The following is a 27,385-nucleotide window of genomic DNA, read 5'->3' on the forward strand; positions in this document are numbered from 1 at the left end:
CAAGTCATCAATAACACCTGTACAGGTAAATAAACAGGTCATCAATAACACCTGTACAGGTAAATAAACAAGTCATCAATAACACCTGTACAGGTAAATAAACAGGTCATCAATAACACCTGTACAGGTAAATAAACAAGTCATCAATCACACCTGTACAGGTAAATAAAAAAGTCATCAATAACACCTGTACAGGTAACTAAACAAGTCATCATTAACACCTGTACAGGTAAATAAACAAGTCATCAATAACACCTGTACAGGTAAATAAACAAGTCATCAATAACACCTGTACAGGTAAATAAACAAGTCATCAGTAACACCTGTACAGGTTAATAAACAAGTCATCAATAACACCTGTACAGGTAAATAAACAAGTCATCAATCACACCTGTACAGGTAAATAAACAAGTCATCAATAACACCTGTACAGGTAAATAAACAAGTCATCATTAACACCTGTACAAGTAAATGAACAAGTCATCAATAACACCTGTACAGGTAAATAAACAGGTCATCAATAACAGCCGTACAGGTAAATAAACAAGTCATCAATAACACCTGTACAGGTAAATAAACAGGTCATCAATCACACCTGTACGGGTAAATAAACATGTTGTCAATCATACCTGTACAGGTAAATTAACAAGTCATCATTAACACCTGTACAGGTAAATAAACAGGTCATCAATCACACCTGTACAGGTAAATAAACAAGTCATCAATCACACCTGTACAGGTAAATAAACAGGTCATCAATCACACCTGTACAGGTAAATAAACAGGTCATCAATCACACCTGTACAGGTAAATAAACAAGTCATCAATAACACCCGTACAGGTAAATAAACAAGTCATCATTAACACCTGTACAAGTAAATGAACAAGTCATCAATAACACCTGTACAGGTAAATAAACAAGTCATCAATAACACCTGTACAGGTAAATAAACAAGTCATCATTAACACCTGTACAGGTAAATAAACAAGTCATCAATCACACCTGTACAGGTAAATAAAAAAGTCATCATTAACACCTGTACAGGTAAATAAACAAGTCATCATTAACATCTGTACAGGTAAATAAACAGGTCATCAATCACACCTGTAAAGGTAAATAAACAAGTCATCAATAACACCTGTACAGGTAAATAAACATGTCATCAATAACACCTGTACAGGTAAATAAACAAGTCATCATTAACACCTGTACAAGTAAATGAACAAGTCATCAATAACACCTGTACAGGTAAATAAACAAGTCATCAATCACACCTGTACAGGTTAATAAACAGGTCATCATTAACACCTGTACAGGTAAATAAACAAGTCATCAATCACACCTGTACAGGTAAATAAAAAAGTCATCATTAACACCTGTACAGGTAAATAAACAAGTCATCAATAACACCTGTACAGGTAAATAAACAGGTCATCAATCACACCTGTACAGGTAAATAAACAAGTCATCAATCACACCTGTACAGGTAAATAAACATGTCATCATTAACACCTGTACAGGTAAATAAACAAGTCATCATTAACACCTGTACAAGTAAATTAACAAGTCATCAATAACACCTGTACAGGTAAATAAACAAGTCATCAATAACACCTGTACAGGTAAATAAACAGGTCATCAATCACACCTGTACAAGTAAATAAAAAAGTCATCATTAACACCTGTACAAGTAAATAAACAAGTCATCAATCACACCTGTACAGGTAAATAAACATGTTGTCAATCACACCTGTACAGGTAAATAAACAAGTCATCATTAACACCTGTACAGGTAAATAAACAAGTCATCAATAACACCTGTACAGGTAAATAAACAAGTCATCAATCACACCTGTACAGGTAAATAAACAAGTCATCAGTAACACCTGTACAGGTTAATAAACAAGTCATCAATCACACCTGTACAGGTAAATAAACAAGTCATCAATCACACCTGTACAGGTAAATAAACAGGTCATCAATCACACCTGTACAGGTAAATAAACAAGTCATCAATAACACCCGTACAGGTAAATAAACAAGTCATCATTAACACCTGTACAAGTAAATGAACAAGTCATCAATAACACCTGTACAGGTAAATAAACAAGTCATCAATCACACCTGTACAGGTAAATAAACAAGTCATCATTAACACCTGTACAGGTAAATAAACAGGTCATCAATCACACCTGTACAGGTAAATAAAAAAGTCATCATTAACACCTGTACAGGTAAATAAACAAGTCATCATTAACATCTGTACAGGTAAATAAACAGGTCATCAATCACACCTGTAAAGGTAAATAAACAAGTCATCAATAACACCTGTACAGGTAAATAAACATGTCATCAATAACACCTGTACAGGTAAATAAACAAGTCATCATTAACACCTGTACAAGTAAATGAACAAGTCATCAATAACACCTGTACAGGTAAATAAACAAGTCATCAATCACACCTGTACAGGTTAATAAACAGGTCATCATTAACACCTGTACAGGTAAATAAACAAGTCATCAATCACACCTGTACAGGTAAATAAAAAAGTCATCATTAACACCTGTACAGGTAAATAAACAAGTCATCAATAACACCTGTACAGGTAAATAAACAGGTCATCAATCACACCTGTACAGGTAAATAAACAAGTCATCAATCACACCTGTACAGGTAAATAAACATGTCATCATTAACACCTGTACAGGTAAATAAACAAGTCATCATTAACACCTGTACAAGTAAATTAACAAGTCATCAATAACACCTGTACAGGTAAATAAACAAGTCATCAATAACACCTGTACAGGTAAATAAACAGGTCATCAATCACACCTGTACAAGTAAATAAAAAAGTCATCATTAACACCTGTACAAGTAAATAAACAAGTCATCAATCACACCTGTACAGGTAAATAAACATGTTGTCAATCACACCTGTACAGGTAAATAAACAAGTCATCATTAACACCTGTACAGGTAAATAAACAAGTCATCAATAACACCCGTACAGGTAAATAAACAAGTCATCATTAACACCTGTACAAGTAAATAAACAAGTCATCAATAACACCTGTATAGGTAAATAAACAAGTCATCAGTAACACCTGTACAGGTAAATAAACAAGTCATCAATAACACCTGTACAGGTAAATAAACAAGTCATCAATCACACCTGTACAGGTAAATAAACAAGTCATCAGTAACACCTGTACAGGTTAATAAACAAGTCATCAATCACACCTGTACAGGTAAATAAACAAGTCATCAATCACACCTGTACAGGTAAATAAACAAGTCATCAATAACACCCGTACAGGTAAATAAAAAAGTCATCATTAACACCTGTACAAGTAAATGAACAAGTCATCAATAACACCTGTACAGGTAAATAAACAGGTCATCAATAACACCTGTACAGGTAAATAAACAAGTCATCAATAACACCTGTACAGGTAAATAAACAGGTCATCATTAACACCTGTACAGGTAAATAAACAAGTCATCAATCACACCTGTACAGGTAAATAAAAAAGTCATCATTAACACCTGTACAGGTAAATAAACAAGTCATCATTAACACCTGTACAGGTAAATAAACAGGTCATCAATCACACCTGTACAGGTAAATAAACAAGTCATCAATAACACCTGTACAGGTAAATAAACAGGTCATCATTAATACCTGTACAGGTAAATAAACAAGTCATCAATCACACCTGTACAGGTAAATAAACAAGTCATCATTAACACCTGTACAGGTAAATAAACAAGTCATCATTAACACCTGTACAGGTAAATAAACAAGTCATCAATCACACCTGTACAGGTAAATAAACAAGTCATCAATCACACCTGTACAGGTAAATAAACAAGTCATCAATAACACCTGTACAGGTAAATAAACAGGTCATCATTAATACCTGTACAGGTAAATAAACAAGTCATCAATCACACCTGTACAGGTAAATAAACAAGTCATCATTAACACCTGTACAGGTAAATAAACAAGTCATCATTAACACCTGTACAGGTAAATAAACAAGTCATCAATCACACCTGTACAGGTAAATAAACAAGTCATCATTAACACCTGTACAGGTAAATAAACAAGTCATCATTAACACCTGTACAGGTAAATAAACAGGTCATCAATCACACCTGTACAGGTAAATAAACAAGTCATCAATAACACCTGTACAGGTAAATAAACAGGTCATCATTAATACCTGTACAGGTAAATAAACAAGTCATCAATCACACCTGTACAGGTAAATAAACAAGTCATCATTAACACCTGTACAGGTAAATAAACAAGTCATCATTAACACCTGTACAGGTAAATAAACAAGTCATCAATCACACCTGTACAGGTAAATAAACAAGTCATCAATCACACCTGTACAGGTAAATAAACAGGTCATCAATAACACCTGTACAGGTAAATAAACAGGTCATCACACCTGTACAGGTAAATAAACAAGTCATCAATCACACCTGTACAGGTAAATAAACAAGTCATCATTAACACCTGTACAGGTAAATAAACAAGTCATCATTAACACCTGTACAGGTAAATAAACAAGTCATCAATCACACCTGTACAGGTAAATAAACAAGTCATCATTAACACCTGTACAGGTAAATAAACAAGTCATCATTAACACCTGTACAGGTAAATAAACAAGTCATCAATCACACCTGTACAGGTAAATAAACAAGTCATCAATCACACCTGTACAGGTAAATAAACAGGTCATCATTAACACCTGTACAGGTAAATAAACAGGTCATCAATCACACCTGTACGGGTAAATAAACATGTTGTCAATCATACCTGTACAGGTAAATTAACAAGTCATCATTAACACCTGTACAGGTAAATAAACAGGTCATCAATCACACCTGTACAGGTAAATAAACAAGTCATCAATCACACCTGTACAGGTAAATAAACAGGTCATCAATCACACCTGTACAGGTAAATAAACAGGTCATCAATCACACCTGTACAGGTAAATAAACAGGTCCACATTAACACCTGTACAGGTAAATAAACAGGTCATCAATCACACCTGTACGGGTAAATAAACATGTTGTCAATCATACCTGTACAGGTAAATTAACAAGTCATCATTAACACCTGTACAGGTAAATAAACAGGTCATCAATCACACCTGTACAGGTAAATAAACAAGTCATCAATCACACCTGTACAGGTAAATAAACAGGTCATCAATCACACCTGTACAGGTAAATAAACAGGTCATCAATCACACCTGTACAGGTAAATAAACAAGTCATCAATAACACCCGTACAGGTAAATAAACAAGTCATCATTAACACCTGTACAAGTAAATGAACAAGTCATCAATAACACCTGTACAGGTAAATAAACAAGTCATCAATAACACCTGTACAGGTAAATAAACAGGTCATCATTAACACCTGTACAGGTAAATAAACAGGTCATCAATCACACCTGTACAGGTAAATAAAAAAGTCATCATTAACACCTGTACAGGTAAATAAACAAGTCATCATTAACATCTGTACAGGTAAATAAACAGGTCATCAATCACACCTGTAAAGGTAAATAAACAAGTCATCAATAACACCTGTACAGGTAAATAAACATGTCATCAATAACACCTGTACAGGTAAATAAACAAGTCATCATTAACACCTGTACAAGTAAATGAACAAGTCATCAATAACACCTGTACAGGTAAATAAACAAGTCATCAATAACACCTGTACAGGTAAATAAACAGGTCATCATTAACACCTGTACAGGTAAATAAACAGGTCATCATTAACACCTGTACAGGTAAATAAACAAGTCATCAATCACACCTGTACAGGTAAATAAACAAGTCATCATTAACACCTGTACAAGTAAATGAACAGGTCATCAATAACACCTGTACAGGTAAATAAACAAGTCATCAATCACACCTGTACAGGTAAATAAACAAGTCATCAATAACACCTGTACAGGTAAATAAACAGGTCATCATTAACACCTGTACAGGTAAATAAACAAGTCATCAATCACACCTGTACAGGTAAATAAAAAAGTCATCATTAACACCTGTACAGGTAAATAAACAAGTCATCATTAACACCTGTACAGGTAAATAAACAGGTCATCAATCACACCTGTACAGGTAAATAAACAAGTCATCAATCACACCTGTACAGGTAAATAAACATGTCATCATTAACACCTGTACAGGTAAATAAACAAGTCATCATTAACACCTGTACAAGTAAATTAACAAGTCATCAATAACACCTGTACAGGTAAATAAACAAGTCATCAATAACACCTGTACAGGTAAATAAACAGGTCATCAATCACACCTGTACAGGTAAATAAACAAGTCATCAATCACACCTGTACAGGTAAATAAACAGGTCATCAATCACACCTGTACAGGTAAATAAACAAGTCATCAATAACACCTGTACAGGTAAATAAACAAGTCGTCAATAACACCTGTACAGGTAAATAAACAAGTCATCAATCACACCTGTACAGGTAAATAAACAAGTCATCATTAACACCTGTACAGGTAAATAAACAGGTCATCAATCACACCTGTACAGGTAAATAAACAAGTCAATTTTTTTTAGTCCATTGTTTTTAAACCTCAGAGACTCCTCATTAACAGTCGTGTGTTAATGTGTTATATTTGGTTAGGTCTCATGTTTGTGATCATCAGAAATGAAGTTAAAACTTTTTTTTTTTTTCTTTTTTTTAAATTTTTGACCTCTTTTTCCAAAACCACAAACTTTCACTTTCTCTTTTCCCATCATCCTCTTCTTCTCTTTTTGGCCTTGATGAGGATTTCACCACCCATGTGATTTCCAAATATAGAGAGTCTTTTTTTTTGACAGCTTTTAAAGAATTTTAAAGACTTCTTAAGATTTTTAGATTTTACAGGTTTTTATATGTTTTTAGAGGGTTTTGTTTTGTTTTTTTGAAACAAAGGAAGAGGTAAGGGCACGGGGGCTAAGGGTTCTTAAATGTCAAGGTTTTGTACAGTGTCTAAAGGTTTTGATGATTTTCAGCTGTTTAAATATGTGTTTTAATGCTTCTAAAGGCTTTTGAGAGTTTTTAAATATATTTCAGAGGCTTGTCAAGGTTTTTAAATGTTTTAGAGGTTTTTAAATGTTTTTAGAGGCTTTTAAATGTTAAATATATATATACATACACACACACACACATATATATATATATATATATATATATATATATATGGGTGTTTGAGGCTTTAAATGAAATATTCTGGTCCTGATCACAGATATGTTTATCCTCTGGGGACCATGAATGTCTTTTTTGTTTGTTTGTTTGTTTGTTTGATAAAAAAAAATCAATCCAATAAATACAAACATTACCATATTTTCCTGTTTCATCAGCATGTGGGCGGGGCTTTTACAAACCAGCCAATGACAGCGGAGGATGTCGACTGTGTCCTCCAAACAGCTGGACAGTCAAAGAAGGATCTGAGACGTGTGAGTGCGTTCAGGGTTACAGACGGCTGATGACGGATGCCGTTGACCTCGGCTGCACCAGTAACATAATTCATTTCTTTTATTTTCATGGACTTTTATTATGATAATGTTTTTTATGTACAATGTTGATGTGTTTTAATAAATTTATACTTATGTATTATGTGGGTGGATGTTGACATATTACAGTTTTTCTCAGTGGCTTTGGTACATTTCTCCAATCATCCTCCACATTTGCAAAACAGTAAGTGCATTTCTCAAACAATTTGTACAAATAGCAAAACACCATGGATTACCTGCAAAAGCCAGTCTCTTCCTCAAAATCCTTAGTTCATCTCTCAAAAGTAAATATCTGTGTCAACGAATACGTCAGTGCCATCAGAATGACAGTCCTCGTGTCATTGTGTACGGATAAGACAGTCAGATTACTTAGTCATGTTGTCACTATAACAGTGTACTCTGGAGGGATGTTCTGATGTAAACTATGGATGAAGTTTTGATGACAATTATTGTAAACTGTAAGTTACACCTTAGTCCAGGGGTCATCAAGTACATTTGCAAAAGGGCCAGGGTTAGTCTTTACAGAGCCTCGGGGGGCCGAACTTCCAAATAAAGAACAAATTGTTTGAGAAATGCACTTACTGTTTTGCAAAATGGAGGATGATTGGAGAAATGTACCGAAGCGACTGAGAAAAACTGTAAAGATCTTGTTTGCTCATTTTGTGATGTTGGTTTTTTTTTTATTTTATTGATTTTTTTTAATCTCCTCAGAGCCTCCGTCACCTCCTCTGAATCTGTCCATCGTTCATCTCAATGACTCCGAGCTGCTGCTCACCTGGGACACACCTCATGACCTGGGGGGCAGACAGGAAGTGATGTATGACATCACTTGTGAACAGGAAGTAAAGAGCAGAGGTCAGCGGCAGTCATGTGGACAGGAAGTAGTTTTCCTGCCGTCCTCAGTCGCTCTAAACAACACATGGGTCAGAATCTTCAGACTGGATCCAAACGGGGACTACAGGCTGTCAGTAAGGGCCTGGAACCATGTTTCTGACCAGCAGGGGGCACTATTATCATCCAGCACACTCACCTTACATAGATGTAAGTTCATATTAAAACTTCTATCAGACCATCAGGGGGCGCTACATTGGTATGTTTTAGTGTTTGAAAGAATCAGAAATGTTCAGTCTAGGTGGTTGACTCATTAGCAATCATTGGATTAAATCAATATAGTTTATTATAGAAATGTAAATTACTTACAGAAATGTATAAAATTATTATGATTTATCTTCATTGTTATTGTTATTTAAGGATAATAATACTAATAGTAATAACAATTATTATCATTATTATTATCATTATTTTATTATTATTATTATTGTTGTTGTTGTTGTTGCTGTTGTTGTTATTATTATTATTGCTATTGTAATTATTACTATAATTATTATTATTATTATTATTATTGTTATTGTTGTTGTTGTTGTTATTATTATTATTGCTATTGTAATTATTACTATAATTATTATTATTATTATTATTGTTATTGTTGTTGTTGTTGTTGTTATTATTATTATTGCTATTGTAATTATTACTATAATTATTATTATTATTATTATTATTATTATTGTTATTGTTGTTGTTGTTGCTGTTGTTATTATTATTATTGCTATTGTAATTATTACTATAATTATTATTATTATTATTATTATTGTTATTGTTGCTGTTGTTGTTATTATTATTATTGCTATTGTTATTATTACTATTATTAGTACGATTATTATTATCATTATTATTGTAAATATTATTATTGTTGTTGTTATTTTTTTATATTTTAAATCCGTTCACACTCATACACACACTCTGTTCGACGTTTAGGGACAGAAGGTCACAAATCTGTCAATATGAAATCATGACCAACATTTATTTTCTATTTGATCTGATTTAATTTTCAGGGAAAGGTCCCAAAGTGTCAGTGACAGCGACCTCCAACACATCGGACATTGGTTCTCCTCCTCAGCTGATCAGTCAGTCCTCTTCAAAGATGATTTTTGGAGTTTTGGTCCTCAGTCTGCTGATTGTCATCTTCACCACCTTTGCCATCCTTACCATCCGTCTGCTCCGCCGCAAAATCAACAGAATCCGGTAAAATCAGACTCTCCTAATAATGATGATGATATAAAGAAGAAGCTCAATGACATTAATGGTAGTGATAACACTGCTGAGGGGAAAAAGTCATATAATAATAATAATATTATTAATAATAATAACAATAGCCATTATAATTGTCATTATTATTATTGTTATTATTATAAGAAAAATAATATTATTATTATTATGATTATAATTTTAAACAATAGTAATAACGACAGTGATGAATTGTTCTTTTTGGGGTGTTTTACAGAACATTTCTTCTTCACTGATTTATGAATGACTATTTATTTGATACCTCTGATGGTAAACCCTCTCTAAATTCTGATATCAGCTCGTAACGACGGTTGTCATGTGTCTAAATATGATCATAAATGATATATGTCTAAACAGGTCTGAACGGGAAGTTGATCTTCTGCCAATGAATGCAGAGTTTTCATTCCGGCGTCTGCAAGAATTGGATGCTGCTCCCCCGCAGAACCATGGTCAGTTCTTAACGGTTCCTTCCACCTCTACCAGATTCCCAGTTCCAGACTCACTGAGGGGTGGGGGGACTCTAACTCGAACTTTGATCAGATGGGTTAGGATAAGCCTGACTCTAACTCGAACTTTGATCAGATGGGTTAGGATAAGCCTGACTCTAACTCAAACTTTGATCAGATGGGTTAGGATAAGCCTGACTCTAACTCGAACTTTGATCAGATGGGTTAGGATAAGCCTGACACTTACTCTACGTTTGATCAGATGAGTTAAGATAAGCCTGACTGTAACTGTAAGTTAGATCAGATGAGTTAAGATAAGCCTGACTCTAACTCTACGTTTGATCATATGGGTTAGGATAAGCCTGACTCTAACTCTAATTTTGATCAGAAGGGTTAGGATAAGCCTGACTCTAACTCTAACTTTGATCAGATGGGTTAGGATAAGCCTGACTCTAACTCGAACTTTGATCAGATGGGTTAGGATAAGCCTGACTCTAACTCGAACTTTGATCAGATGGGTTAGGATAAGCCTGACTCTAACTGTAACTTTGATCAGATGGGTTAGGATAAGCCTGACTCTAACTCTAACTTTGATCAGATGGGTTAGGATAAGCCTGACTGTAACTCTAAGTTAGATCAGATGGGTTAAGATAAGCCTGACTCTAACTTTACATTTGATCAGATGGGTTAAGATAAGCCTGACTGTAACTGTAAGTTAGATCAGATGGGTTAAGATAAGCCTGACTCTAACTCTACGTTTGATCAGATGGGTTAAGATAAGCCTGACACTTACTCTACGTTTGATCAGATGAGTTAAGATAAGCCTGACTGTAACTGTAAGTTAGATCAGATGAGTTAAGATAAGCCTGACTCTAACTCTACCTTTGATCAGATGGGTTAGGATAAGCCTGACTCTAACTCTAACTTTGATCAGATGGGTAAGGATAAGCCTGACTCTAACTTGAACTTTGATCAGATGGGTTAGGATAAGCCTGACTCTAACTCGAACTTTGATCAGATGGGTTAAGATAAGCCTGACTCTTACTCGAACTTTGATCAGATGGGTTAGGATAAGCCTGACTCTAACTTTACGTTTGATCAGATGGGTTAAGATAAGCCTGAGTCTAACTCCACTTTTGATCAGATGGGTTAGGATAAGCCTGACTCTAACTCTACGTTTGATCAGATGGGTTGAGATAAGCCTGACTCTAACTCTACGTTTGATCAGATGGGTTAGGATAAGCCTGACTCTAATTCTACGTTTGATCAGATGGGTTAGGATAAGCCTGACTTTAACTCTAACTTTGATCAGATAGGTTAGGATAATCCTGACTCTATCTCTAACTTTGATCAAATGGGTTAAGATAAGCCTGACTCTAACTCTAACTTTGATCAGATGGGTTAGGATAAGCCTGACTCTAACCCCAACTTTGATCAGATGGGTTAAGATAAGCCTGACTCTAACTCTAACTTTGATCAGATGGATTAGGATAAGCCTGACTCTAACTCTACGTTTGATCAGATGGGTTAAGATAAGCCTGACTCTAACTTGAACTTTGATCAGATGGGTTAGGATAAGCCTAACTCTAACTGTAAGTTAGATCAGATGGGTTAAGATAAGCCTGACTCTAACTCTACGTTTGATCAGATGAGTTAAGATAATCCTGACTCTAACTCTAAGTTTGATCAGAAAGGTTAGGATAAGCCTGACTCTAACTCTAACTTTGATCAGATGTGTTAGAATAAGCCTGACATTAACTCTACGTTAGATCAGTGGGGTTAAAATAAGCCTGACTGTAGCTCTAAGTTAGATCAGATGGGTTAGGATAAGCCTGACTGTAACTCTAAGTTTGATCAGAAAGGTTAGGATAAGCCTGAATGTAACTCTAAGTTAGATCAGATGGGTTAGGATAAGCCTGACTGTAACTCTAAGTTTGATCAGAAGGGTTAGGGTAAGCCTGACTGTAACTGTAAGTTTGATCAGAAGGGTTAGGATAAGCCTGACTGTAACTCTAAGTTAGATCAGAAGGGTTAGGATAAGCCTGACTGTAACTCTAAGTTAGATTAATGGGGTTAATATAAGCCTGACTCTAAGTTAGATCAGATGGGTTAAAATAAGCCTGACTCTAACTCTAAGTTTGACCAGGTGAATGAAATTGATCCATTCCTTTATCAGTTAGTCTTTAAGGCTGCTATCTCTTTCTCCGTACTGTTCTTATCAGATTACAAAAAGAATATTTCTATTTTCTCCTTCACTTTAAGACTATTTTATACTATTATCACATTAAATTCGTCATGTAAATAAGAATCATTCATCAACAGTTGATGAGGGGATGGACATGCTGGATGGCTTTACCCAGGGACTGAAGGAGATCCTGGTGGACCGAAACAAAATCACTCTGGGCAAGGAACTGGGCAGAGGTTTGAGCATTATTCTCATTATTACTTTTATAATGAGTAATGTTACTACTGTCATTATTATGTGTCATTTTTATTTTTATATTTAATATTTTTGTCAGCATTATTATCATTATTATTGTTATTATTACATCCAAACTTTTGCTGATATCTTAGAAGAGTTGATATCAAACTAAATTAAAAAAATATATATATATATCTAAATGCTTGTGTTGACCAGAGGAGGGCCATACAGATAAATGTCATATATTATTCCAATTAAATATGATAAATTCTTGTCAAATGTCAGGCTGACAGGTCCCTCTGTCCTAAAGTTCTCATGTTTGCAAAAACCTCAAAAGAAGACCCAATTGCAGAATACTAAAAATGACTGAACGAAACAAATAAAAGAACTACTTCAAACTAAATCCACTGGAAACAGAAACTCAGGAGAATCCCAGAGAAAACTGGAATCACACACAAGAAAAGCAACTACAAAATAAAATCAAAGTACAAGCTAAAAAGACAGAACAAGAACAAACCACCCACTAGAAATTATACAAGAAAAACTTAAGGTAACAAACAAACCCCAAGAAATACAGGGGACACAGGAAAAACCAAACAAAATCAGAATCATGACAAAGGTCAGACAATGCCAGACAAACCATTCCAGAGCAGAAGTAGTGACTCCATGTGTCAAATATGACATGTCTGAAGATATTTAGTCATTATTGATTAGATTTGCTGTTTCTTTGTCCATGCAGGAGAGTTTGGATCAGTCTATGAAGGAGTTTTTTCCCCATCTGAAGACATGAACATGAAGGTGGCTGTAAAAACTATGAGAGGTTTGTTTACTACATGTTGTCAGAATATGCATTTGTCAAACGTATTTTACTTTCATAGTTTTTATTTGAATTTCCTCCAGTTGGAATCCACAGTTCAGCAGAGCTACACGAGTTTCTGAAAGAGGCCGAGATCATGAAGAACTTTGATCATGAGAATGTGCTTCAGTTACTCGGTAAGACTAAGATTAATCAACACAATACACAATTCATGTTATTAATCATGTCAGCATGAATAAATATAATACACAATTCATGTTATTAATCATGTCAGCATGAATAAATACAATACACAATTCATGTTATTAATCATGTCAACATGAATAAATACAATACACAATTCATGTTATTAATCATGTCAGCATGAATGAATACAATACACAATTCATGTTATTAATCAGGTCAACATGAATAAATACAATACACAATTCATGTTATTAATCATGTCAGCATGAATAAATACAATACACAATTCATGTTATTAATCATGTCAACATGAATAAATACAATACACAATTCATGTTATTAATCATGTCAACATGAATAAATACAATACACAATTCATGTTATTAATCAGGTCAACATGAATAAATACAATACACAATTCATGTTATTAGTCATGTCAGCATGAATAAATACAATACACAATTCATGTTATTAATCAGGTCAACATGAATAAATACAATACACAATTCATGTTATTAATCATGTCAACATGAATAAATACAATACACAATTCATGTTATTAATCAGGTCAACATGAATAAATACAATACACAATTCATGTTATTAATCATGTCAGCATGAATAAATACAATACACAATTCATGTTATTAATCAGGTCAACATGAATAAATACAATACACAATTCATGTTATTAATCATGTCAGCATGAATAAATACAATACACAATTCATGTTATTAATCATGTCAACATGAATAAATACAATACACAATTCATGTTATTAGTCATGTTAACATGAATAAATACAATACACAATTCATGTTATTAATCAGGTCAGCATGAATAAATACAATACACAATTCATGTTATTAATCATGTCAACATGAATAAATACAATACACAATTCATGTTATTAGTCATGTTAACATGAATAAATACAATACACAATTCATGTTATTAATCATGTCAACATGAATAAATACAATACACAATTCATGTTATTAGTCATGTTAACATGAATAAATACAATACACAATTCATGTTATTAATCATGTCAGCATGAATAAATACAATACACAATTCATGTTATTAATCAGCTCAACATGAATAAATACAATACACAATTCATGTTATTAATCAGGTCAACATGAATAAATACAATACACAATTCATGTTATTAGTCATGTTAAAATGAATAAATACAATACACAATTCATGTTATTAATCAGGTCAACATGAATAAATACAATACACAATTCATGTTATTAGTCAGGTCAACATGAATAAATACAATACACAATGCATGTTATTAATCAGGTCAACATGAATAAATACAATACACAATTCATGTTATTAATCATGTCAACATGAATAAATACAATACACAATTCATGTTATTAATCATGTCAACATGAATAAATACAATACACAATTCATGTTATTAATCATGTTAACATGAATAAATACAATACACAATTCATGTTATTAATCATGTCAACATGAATAAATACAATACACAATTCATGTTATTAATCAATACAATACACAATTCATGTTATTAATCAATACAATACACAATTCATGTTATTAATCAATACAATACACAATTCATGTTATTAATCATGTAAGCATGAATAAATACAATACACAATGCATGTTATTAATCATGTCAACATGAATAAATACAATACAAAATTCATGTTATTAATCATGTCAACATGAATAAATACAATACACAATTCATGTTATTAATCATGTCAACATGAATAAATACAATACACAATTCATGTTATTAATCAATACAATACACAATTCATGTTATTAATCATGTCAACATGAATAAATACAATACACAATTCATGTTATTAATCATGTCAACATGAATAAATACAATACACAATTCATGTTATTAATCATGTCACCATGAATAAATACAATACACAATTCATGTTATCAATCATGTCAACATGAATAAATACAATACACAATTCATGTTATTAATCATGTCAGCATGAATAAATACAATACACAATTCATGTTATTAATCAGGTCAACATGAATAAATACAATACACAATTCATGTTATTAATCATGTCAGCATGAATAAATACAATACACAATTCATGTTATTAATCATGTCAACATGAATAAATACAATACACAATTCATGTTATTAGTCATGTTAACATGAATAAATACAATACACAATTCATGTTATTAATCAGGTCAGCATGAATAAATACAATACACAATTCATGTTATTAATCATGTCAACATGAATAAATACAATACACAATTCATGTTATTAGTCATGTTAACATGAATAAATACAATACACAATTCATGTTATTAATCATGTCAACATGAATAAATACAATACACAATTCATGTTATTAGTCATGTTAACATGAATAAATACAATACACAATTCATGTTATTAATCATGTCAGCATGAATAAATACAATACACAATTCATGTTATTAATCAGCTCAACATGAATAAATACAATACACAATTCATGTTATTAATCAGGTCAACATGAATAAATACAATACACAATTCATGTTATTAATCATGTCAACATGAATAAATACAATACACAATTCATGTTATTAGTCATGTTAAAATGAATAAATACAATACACAATTCATGTTATTAATCAGGTCAACATGAATAAATACAATACACAATTCATGTTATTAGTCAGGTCAACATGAATAAATACAATACACAATGCATGTTATTAATCAGGTCAACATGAATAAATACAATACACAATTCATGTTATTAATCATGTCAACATGAATAAATACAATACACAATTCATGTTATTAATCATGTCAACATGAATAAATACAATACACAATTCATGTTATTAATCATGTTAACATGAATAAATACAATACACAATTCATGTTATTAATCATGTCAACATGAATAAATACAATACACAATTCATGTTATTAATCAATACAATACACAATTCATGTTATTAATCAATACAATACACAATTCATGTTATTAATCAATACAATACACAATTCATGTTATTAATCATGTAAGCATGAATAAATACAATACACAATGCATGTTATTAATCATGTCAACATGAATAAATACAATACAAAATTCATGTTATTAATCATGTCAACATGAATAAATACAATACACAATTCATGTTATTAATCATGTCAACATGAATAAATACAATACACAATTCATGTTATTAATCAATACAATACACAATTCATGTTATTAATCAATACAATACACAATTCATGTTATTAATCATGTCAACATGAATAAATACAATACACAATTCATGTTATTAATCATGTCAACATGAATAAATACAATACACAATTCATGTTATTAATCATGTCACCATGAATAAATACAATACACAATTCATGTTATCAATCATGTCAACATGAATAAATACAATACACAATTCATGTTATTAATCATGTCAGCATGAATAAATACAATACACAATTCATGTTATTAATCATGTCAACATGAATAAATACAATACACAATTCATGTTATTAATCAATACAATACACAATTCATGTTATTAATCAATACAATACACAATTCATGTTATTAATCAATACAATACACAATTCATGTTATTAATCATGTCAACATGAATAAATACAATACACAATTCATGTTATCAATCATGTCAACATGAATAAATACAATACACAATCATGTTATTAATCAGGTCAACATGAATAAATACAATACACAATTCATGTTATTAATCAGGTCAACATGACTAAATACAATACACAATTCATGTTATTAATCAGGTCAACATGAATAAATACAATACACAATTCATGTTATTAATCATGTCAACATGAATAAATACAATACACAATTCATGTTATTAATCAGGTCAACATGACTAAATACAATACACAATTCATGTTATTAGTCATGTTAACATGAATAAATGCAATACACAATTCATGTTATTAATCAGCTCAACATGAATAAATACAATACACAATTCATGTTATTAATCAGGTCAACATGAATAAATACAATACACAATTCATGTTATTAATCATGTCAACATGAATAAATACAATACACAATTCATGTTATTAGTCATGTTAACATGAATAAATACAATACACAATTCATGTTATTAATCAGGTCAACATGAATAAATACAATACACAATTCATGTTATTAATCAGGTCAACATGAATAAATACAATACACAATTCATGTTATTAGTCAGGTCAACATGAATAAATACAATACACAATGCATGTTATTAATCAGGTCAACATGAATAAATACAATACACAATTCATGTTATTAATCATGTCAACATGAATAAATACAATACACAATTCATGTTATTAATCATGTCAACATGAATAAATACAATACACAATTCATGTTATTAATCATGTCAGCATGAATAAATACAATACACAATTCATGTTATTAATCATGTCAACATGAATAAATACAATACACAATTCATGTTATTAATCAATACAATACACAATTCATGTTATTAATCAATACAATACACAATTCATGTTATTAATCATGTCAACATGAATAAATAAAATACACAATTCATGTTATTAATCATGTCAACATGAATAAATACAATACACAATTCATGTTATTAATCAGGTCAACATGAATAAATACAATACACAATTCATGTTATTAATCATGTCAACATGAATAAATACAACACACAATTCATGTTATTAATCAATACAATACACAATTCATGTTATTAATCAATACAATACACAATTCATGTTATTAATCAATACAATACACAATTCATGTTATTAATCATGTCAACATGAATAAATACAATACACAATTCATGTTATTAATCAATGCAATACACAATTCATGTTATTAATCAGGTCAACATGAATAAATACAATACACAATTCATGTTATTCATCAGGTCAACATGACTAAATACAATACACAATTCATGTTATTAGTCATGTTAACATGAATAAATACAATACACAATTCATGTTATTAATCAGGTCAACATGAATAAATACAATACACAATTCATGTTATTAATCAGGTCAACATGAATAAATACAATACACAATTCATGTTATTAATCAGGTCAACATGAATAAATACAATACACAATTCATGTTATTCATCAGGTCAACATGACTAAATACAATACACAATTCATGTTATTAGTCATGTTAACATGAATAAATACAATACACAATTCATGTTATTAGTCAGGTCAACATGAATAAATACAATACACAATTCATGTTATTAATCATGTCAACATGAATAAATACAATACACAATTCATGTTATTAATCAGGTCAACATGACTAAATACAATACACAATTCATGTTATTAGTCATGTTAACATGAATAAATACAATACACAATTCATGTTATTAATCATGTCAACATGAATAAATACAATACACAATTCATGTTATTAATCATGTCAGCATGAATAAATACAATACACAATTCATGTTATTAATCATGTCAGCATGAATAAATACAATACACAATTCATGTTATTAATCATGTCAACATGAATAAATACAATACACAATTCATGTTATTAATCAGGTCAACATGACTAAATACAATACACAATTCATGTTATTAGTCATGTTAACATGAATAAATACAATACACAATTCATGTTATTAATCAGGTCAACATGAATAAATACAATACACAATTCATGTTATTAATCAGGTCAACATGAATAAATACAATACACAATTCATGTTATTAATCATGTCAACATGAATAAATACAATACACAATTCATGTTATTAGTCATGTTAACATGAATAAATACAATACACAATTCATGTTATTAGTCATGTTAACATGAATAAATACAATACACAATTCATGTTATTAATCAGGTCAACATGAATAAATACAATACACAATTCATGTTATTAGTCAGGTCAACATGAATAAATACAATACACAATGCATGTTATTAATCAGGTCAACATGAATAAATACAATACACAATTCATGTTATTAATCATGTCAACATGAATAAATACAATACACAATTCATGTTATTAATCATGTCAACATGAATCAATACAATACACAATTCATGTTATTAATCATGTTAACATGAATAAATACAATACACAATTCATGTTATTAATCATGTCAACATGAATCAATACAATACACAATTCATGTTATTAATCAATACAATACACAATTCATGTTATTAATCAATACAATACACAATTCATGTTATTAATCAATACAATACACAATTCATGTTATTAATCATGTCAACATGAATAAATACAATACACAATGCATGTTATTAATCATGTCAACATGAATAAATACAATACACAATTCATGTTATTAATCATGTCAACATGAATAAATACAATACACAATTCATGTTATTAATCAATACAATACACAATTCATGTTATTAATCAATACAATACACAATTCATGTTATTAATCAATACAATACACAATTCATGTTATTAATCATGTCAACATGAATAAATACAATACACAATTCATGTTATCAATCATGTCAACATGAATAAATACAATACACAATTCATGTTATTGATCATGTCAACATGAATAAATACAATACACAATTCATGTTATTAATCAATGCAATACACAATTCATGTTATTAATCAGGTCAACATGAATAAATACAATACACAATTCATGTTATTAATCAATGCAATACACAATTCATGTTATTAATCAGGTCAACATGAATAAATACAATACACAATTCATGTTATTAATCAGGTCAACATGACTAAATACAATACACAATTCATGTTATTAGTCATGTTAACATGAATAAATACAATACACAATTCATGTTATTAATCAGGTCAACATGAATAAATACAATACACAATTCATGTTATTAATCAGGTCAACATGACTAAATACAATACACAATTCATGTTATTAGTCATGTTAACATGAATAAATACAATACACAATTCATGTTATTAATCAGGTCAACATGAATAAATACAAATCACAATTCATGTTATTAATCAGGTCAACATGACTAAATACAATACACAATTCATGTTATTAATCATGTTAACATGAATAAATACAATACACAATTCATGTTATTAATCATGTCAGCATGAATAAATACAATACAAAATTCATGTTATTAATCAGGTCAACATGAATAAATACAATACACAATTCATGTTATTAGTCATGTTAACATGAATAAATACAATACACAATTCATGTTATTAATCATGTCAACATGAATAAATACAATACACAATTCATGTTATTAGTCATGTTAACATGAATAAATACAATACACAATTCATGTTATTAATCATGTCAGCATGAATAAATACAATACACAATTCATGTTATTAATCATGTCAACATGAATAAATACAATACACAATTCATGTTATTAATCAGGTCAACATGAATAAATACAATACACAATTCATGTTATTAATCATGTCAACATGAATAAATACAATACACAATTCATGTTATTAATCATGTCAACATGAATAAATACAATACACAATTCATGTTATTAATCAGGTCAACATGACTAAATACAATACACAATTCATGTTATTAGTCATGTTAACATGAATAAATACAATACACAATTCATGTTATTAATCAGGTCAACATGAATAAATACAATACACAATTCATGTTATTAATCAGGTCAACATGAATAAATACAATACACAATTCATGTTATTAATCATGTCAACATGAATAAATACAATACACAATTCATGTTATTAGTCATGTTAACATGAATAAATACAATACACAATTCATGTTATTAATCAGGTCAACATGAATAAATACAATACACAATTCATGTTATTAATCATGTCAACATGAATAAATACAATACACAATTCATGTTATTAATCAATACAATACACAATTCATGTTATTAATCAGGTCAACATGAATAAATACAATACACAATTCATGTTATTAATCATGTCAACATGAATAAATACAATACACAATTCATGTTATTAATCAGGTCAACATGACTAAATACAATACACAATTCATGTTATTAGTCATGTTAACATGAATAAATACAATACACAATTCATGTTATTAATCATGTCAACATGAATAAATACAATACACAATTCATGTTATTAGTCATGTTAACATGAATAAATACAATACACAATTCATGTTATTAATCAGGTCAACATGAATAAATACAATACACAATTCATGTTATTAATCATGTCAACATGAATAAATACAATACACAATTCATGTTATTAATCATGTCAACATGAATAAATACAATACAAAATTCATGTTATTAATCATGTCAACATGAATAAATACAATACACAATTCATGTTATTAATCATGTCAACATGAATAAATACAATACACAATTCATGTTATTAATCAATACAATACACAATTCATGTTATTAATCAATACAATACACAATTCATGTTATTAATCATGTCAGCATGAATAAATACAATACACAATTCATGTTATTAATCAGGTCAACATGAATAAATACAATACACAATTCATGTTATTAATCATGTCACCATGAATAAATACAATACACAATTCATGTTATTAATCAATGCAATACACAATTCATGTTATTAATCAGGTCAACATGAATAAATACAATACACAATTCATGTTATTAATCAGGTCAACATGAATAAATACAATACACAATTCATGTTATTAATCATGTCAACATGAATAAATACAATACACAATTCATGTTATTCATGTCAACATGAATAAATACAATACACAATTCATGTTATTAATCAGGTCAACATGAATAAATACAATACACAATTCATGTTATTAATCATGTCAACATGAATAAATACAATACACAATTCATGTTATTAATCAGGTCAACATGAATAAATATAATACACAATTCATGTTATTAATCAGGTCAACATGAATAAATACAATACACAATTCATGTTATTAATCAGGTCAACATGAATAAATACAATACACAATTCATGTTATTAATCATATGAATACCAATTATCACAATTAATAATTCAACAAATTAATCGTAATTACATGACGTCAGTCAAGACGTGATTCCAAGTATTAATTATATTAACTTGAATTAAAGTAAGTATTCATCTTATAATCAAAGTGATATTAATTGTTATAATATCTATCTGTTTTATTACATCAATTATGTTTATCATAGATTGGAATCCCTATTAGAAATATCAAACGACAACAAGGGAGTAAAAGTGGTAACAGTTTTTCTGCAGCTTTCTGCAGTTTGTCTGGATGAAAAATGTTACAGTTCATCCTGTAGGGGGCGCTGTGTAAACGAGAACAGTTAAAATCTCTTTGTATTGATGTTACATTGTCCTTTAGGGGGCGCTGTGTAAAAGAGAACAGTTAAAATCTCTTGATAATGATGTTACTTTGTCCTGTAGGGGGCGCTGTGTAAAAGAGAACAGTTAAAATCTCTGTATAATGATGTTACTTTGTCCTGTAGGGGGCGCTGTGTAAAAGAGAACAGTTAAAATCTCTTGATAATGATGTTACTTTGTCCTGTAGGGGGCGCTGTGTAAAAGAGAACAGTTTAAATCTCTTTATAATGACGTTACTTTGTCCTGTAGGGGGCGCTGTGTAAAAGAGAACAGTTTAAATCTCTTTATAATGATGTTACTTTGTCCTGTAGGGGGCGCTGTGTAAAAGAGAACAGTTTAAATCTCTTTATAATGATGTTACTTTGTCCTGTAGGGGGCGCTGTGTAAAAGAGAACAGTTCAAATCTCTTTATAATGATGTTACTTTGTCCTGTAGGGGGCGCTGTGTAATCGAGACTAGTTTATATCTCTTTATATTGATGTTACTTTCTCCTGTAGGGGGCGCTGTGTAAAAGAGAATAGTTCAAATGTCTTGATAATGATGTCACTTTGTCCTTTAGGGGGTGCTGTGTAAAAGAGAACAGATAAGATCTCTGAAAATTGATGTTACCTTGTCCTTTGGGGGGTGCTATGTGATCGAGAACAGTTTAAATCTCTTTATATTGATGTTACTCTGTCCTGTAGGGGGCGCTGTGTAATTGATGTTTGGATCTTCATCCTGCAGGGGTCGCTGTGCAGAGGGAGCAAGACTCTCCACTTCCTGTTCCTCTTGTTATCCTTCCGTACATGAAACATGGAGATTTACGGCGTTTTCTCATCGCCACACGTTACGGAGACCTTCCCATGGTAACAGAGATGTTTTATTTCCATCAGACAGGGTCCTGAAATAAAAACACTTTAAAACATTTTATTTTAGATAAAATATAGAAATGTCAGAAGTCTGGTGGAGTTTTCTGATTAATAATCATCAACCACAGAAAGTTCTAGAAGAGGTCTGAGTGATGCCAGCTGTCCAATTTTTGGGTGTTGTGGTCAAATTGGAACCTACGTCTCAAACTAACCTTAAAACAGATGAACAGGTGGAGTTAGATAAGCCACACCCCTAATTATTCATTACTGGAATTCCATTTTATATAAGAGTAAAAGCATGAACCCCTAAAAACATTAAATATTCTGACCAAACTTTGCTGTGCGAGAGTCCTATTGTATCTGAAGGAATTAGAGCCTGAACACTGTCAGAAACCTCACAGGTATGTTCATACCTCCACCCTGAATACATTCATGTTCAATATACCTTGTTCTATCACAGCGCCCCCTGCTGGCAACACAAAGTTACTTTTTTTACATATAGTGTCCTCATTCCTCCATGCTTGGTTCAATCTTCCTCGAAGTTGTTCTGGAACAATCCTAACACCTCAGCCATTTTGCCAATCCAAGCCTCAAAGACCTGCCTCTAACCCTGTCACCATGGCGACGCCTCAAATGTCAAAAAACAGGAAGTTGTGTATTCATTGACTTATCAGCATAGAGCAAGCACCAAATGTAATATGCAGGAACCATTTAGGTCACTCTTACAAACATATGATTTTATTAGGGGGCGTGGCCTAAAAGCTCAATGGCGCCCCCTACAACATTTCAAAACATCAGCCCCTGCAACAGGTTTAACATAGGATTCTGAAAATTTGGTGGGCGTGTGCTGTGATGAGCTGTTTGCATGTGGGCGTGTTCAGTGTGATACTGTTGTCTTCCTCTAAAACTTTGAAGACCAGAGAATAATCTCATTCAAAGTTACATCAGTATTCAGTGAAAAAGTTTCCAAAAAGAGGCCTTATTTTGACATTCCGGGGAAGCTGGTGGACTTCCTGTTGGGATTTTGGCATTGGTCCAAGAGACTTTATTGGAGGTGTGGTACACGCCAAAAATCATGTGTCTAGGTTAAAAGCAGAACGGGAGCTGATTGTTTTTGCCACATTGGGGCGCTGTGAAAAAGAAAGGAATCAGAGGTATGGATGTAATCAGGATGAATGTGTGACCATCCCTGTTACATTTGGTGCTGACTGATGAAAGCACTGAAACGTCATGTGGAGTCATTCACCTAAAAAACAGCCAAAAATATTTTTAACTATAGAGAAAACTCACAAATAGCAGAAGGTGAGATCTCAAACTTGTCTGGTTTGTGGAAAAAAACTGGACAAATGCCCTCAAACTGGTTCATTAAAATATGAAATTTGTGAATCACCCAAAAATGTCTAAAATTGACCAAAAATTGTTTGGTTGCGTGGTTCCTGTTCGTTTTAGAGGATGGACCAAAGAGGATTTTTTTTCCATTCAGACCTTATACATACATGTACCATTTCATGTCTGTAGGTCTTACCCAGCCCCCTATCTCACTTTTGGGGCTCCTGTGTGATGGACCTGCATAAAATCCACCACCAGATGGCTATTTCCACTGGGGGACAATTTTGGGGAATGTTTGGTGGGTTTGGGGGCATGTTAACGCCGCAAATTACCAAAAAAAAAAAGGCCTACAGATACGAAAGGGCACAGACACTAATGATAATACATTTCAGATCACTATGTTATATTCTTCAAGGAAAAGAATAAAAAACAGCAGAAAAAAAATCACCAGATTATTGATTTATGTTTACATTGATTTTAATAACAAGTTTGAATATTCATCATGACATCAGATTATCTTATAATGATGAATAATTTCACCATTTGGCTGTTAAATGAAACTCCTGTCTGCAGGCTGTTCCTCTCAGGACTCTGGTTGGCTTCATGGTGGACATCTCTGCCGGGATGGTCTATTTGAGTTCTAAAGGATTCCTGCATCGAGATCTTGCCGCACGCAACTGCATGTGAGTAACTATGTGAGTAACTGCATGTGAGTAACTGCATGTGAGTAACTGTATGTGAGTAACTGCATGTGAGTAACTGCATGTGAGTAACTATGTGAGTAACTGCATGTGAGTAACTGCCTGTGAGTAACTGCATGTGAGTAACTGCCTGTGAGTAACTGCATGTGAGTAACTATGTGAGTAACTGCATGTGAGTAACTGTATGTGAGTAACTGTATGTGAGTAACTGCATGTGAGTAACTGCATGTGAGTAACTATGTGAGTAACTGCATGTGAGTAACTATGTGAGTAACTGCATGTGAGTAACTATGTGAGTAACTGCATGTGAGTAACTGTATGTGAGTAACTGCATGTAAGTAACTGTATGTGAGTAACTGTATGTGAGTAACTGTATGTGAGTAACTGCATGTGAGTAACTGTATGTGAGTAACTGTATGTGAGTAACTGTATGTGAGTAATTGTATGTGAGTAACTGTATGTGAGTAAATTTATATGACTAACTGTATGTGAGTAACTGTATGTGAGTAATTGTGTGTGAGTAACTGCATGTAAGTAACTGTATGTGAGTAACTGTATGTGAGTAACTGCATGTGAGTAACTGCATGTGAGTAACTGCATGTGAGTAACTGTATGTGAGTAACTATGTGAGTAACTGCATGTGAGTAACTATGTGAGTAACAGTATGTGAGTAACTGCATGTGAGTAACTGCATGTGAGTTACTATGTGAGTAACTGCATGTGAGTAACTATGTGAGTAACTGCATGTGAGTAACTGCATGTGAGTAACTGCTTGTGAGTAACTGCATGTGAGTAACTGCATGTGAGTAACTATGTGAGTAACTGTATGTGAGTAACTGTATGTGAGTAACTATGTGAGTAACTGCATGTGAGTAACTATGTGAGTAACTGTATGTGAGTAACTGCATGTGAGTAACTGCATGTGAGTAACTGCTTGTGAGTAACTGCATGTGAGTAACTGCATGTGAGTAACTATGTGAGTAACTGTATGTGAGTAACTGCTTGTGAGTAACTGCATGTGAGTAACTGCATGTGAGTAACTATGTGAGTAACTGCATGTGAGTAACTGCATGTGAGTAACTGCATGTGAGTAACTGCATGTGAGTAACTATGTGAGTAACTGCATGTGAGTAACTGCATGTGAGTAACTGTATGTGAGTAACTATGTGAGAAACTGCATGTGAGTAACTGCATGTGAGTAACTGTATGAGTAACTATGTGAGTAACTGCATGTGAGTAACTGCATTTGAGTAACTATGTGAGTAACTGCATGTGAGTAACTGTATGTGAGTAACTGTATGTGAGTAACTATGTGAGTAACTGCATGTGAGTAACTGCATTTGAGTAACTATGTAAGTAACTGCATGTGAGTAACTGCATGTGAGTAACTGCATGTGAGTAACTGTATGTGAGTAACTGCATGTGAGTAACTGCATGTGAGTAACTGCATGTGAGTAACTGTGTAAGTAACTGTATGTG

At 31.7% G+C, this 27,385-nt stretch overlaps 1 protein-coding gene across 1 annotated transcript in view; it reads left to right on the forward strand.

Annotated features, from left to right (window-relative positions):
- Nucleotides 1–27,385, forward strand: part of LOC121506662 (tyrosine-protein kinase receptor UFO-like) — a 50,232-nt gene that overhangs the window by 13,664 nt on the left and 9,183 nt on the right. Inside the window, exons 4-12 of the mRNA XM_041782495.1 lie at nt 7,431–7,586; nt 8,295–8,624; nt 9,476–9,665; nt 10,065–10,156; nt 12,476–12,574; nt 13,315–13,395; nt 13,476–13,568; nt 23,752–23,873; nt 25,779–25,888. Coding sequence (XP_041638429.1) covers nt 7,431–7,586; nt 8,295–8,624; nt 9,476–9,665; nt 10,065–10,156; nt 12,476–12,574; nt 13,315–13,395; nt 13,476–13,568; nt 23,752–23,873; nt 25,779–25,888 — 1,273 coding nt within the window. The remainder of the gene's footprint in view (nt 1–7,430; nt 7,587–8,294; nt 8,625–9,475; nt 9,666–10,064; nt 10,157–12,475; nt 12,575–13,314; nt 13,396–13,475; nt 13,569–23,751; nt 23,874–25,778; nt 25,889–27,385) is intronic.

Source organism: Cheilinus undulatus, unplaced genomic scaffold (assembly GCF_018320785.1).
Source record: "Cheilinus undulatus unplaced genomic scaffold, ASM1832078v1 Contig5, whole genome shotgun sequence".
Taxonomy (NCBI): Eukaryota; Metazoa; Chordata; class Actinopteri; order Labriformes; family Labridae; genus Cheilinus; species Cheilinus undulatus.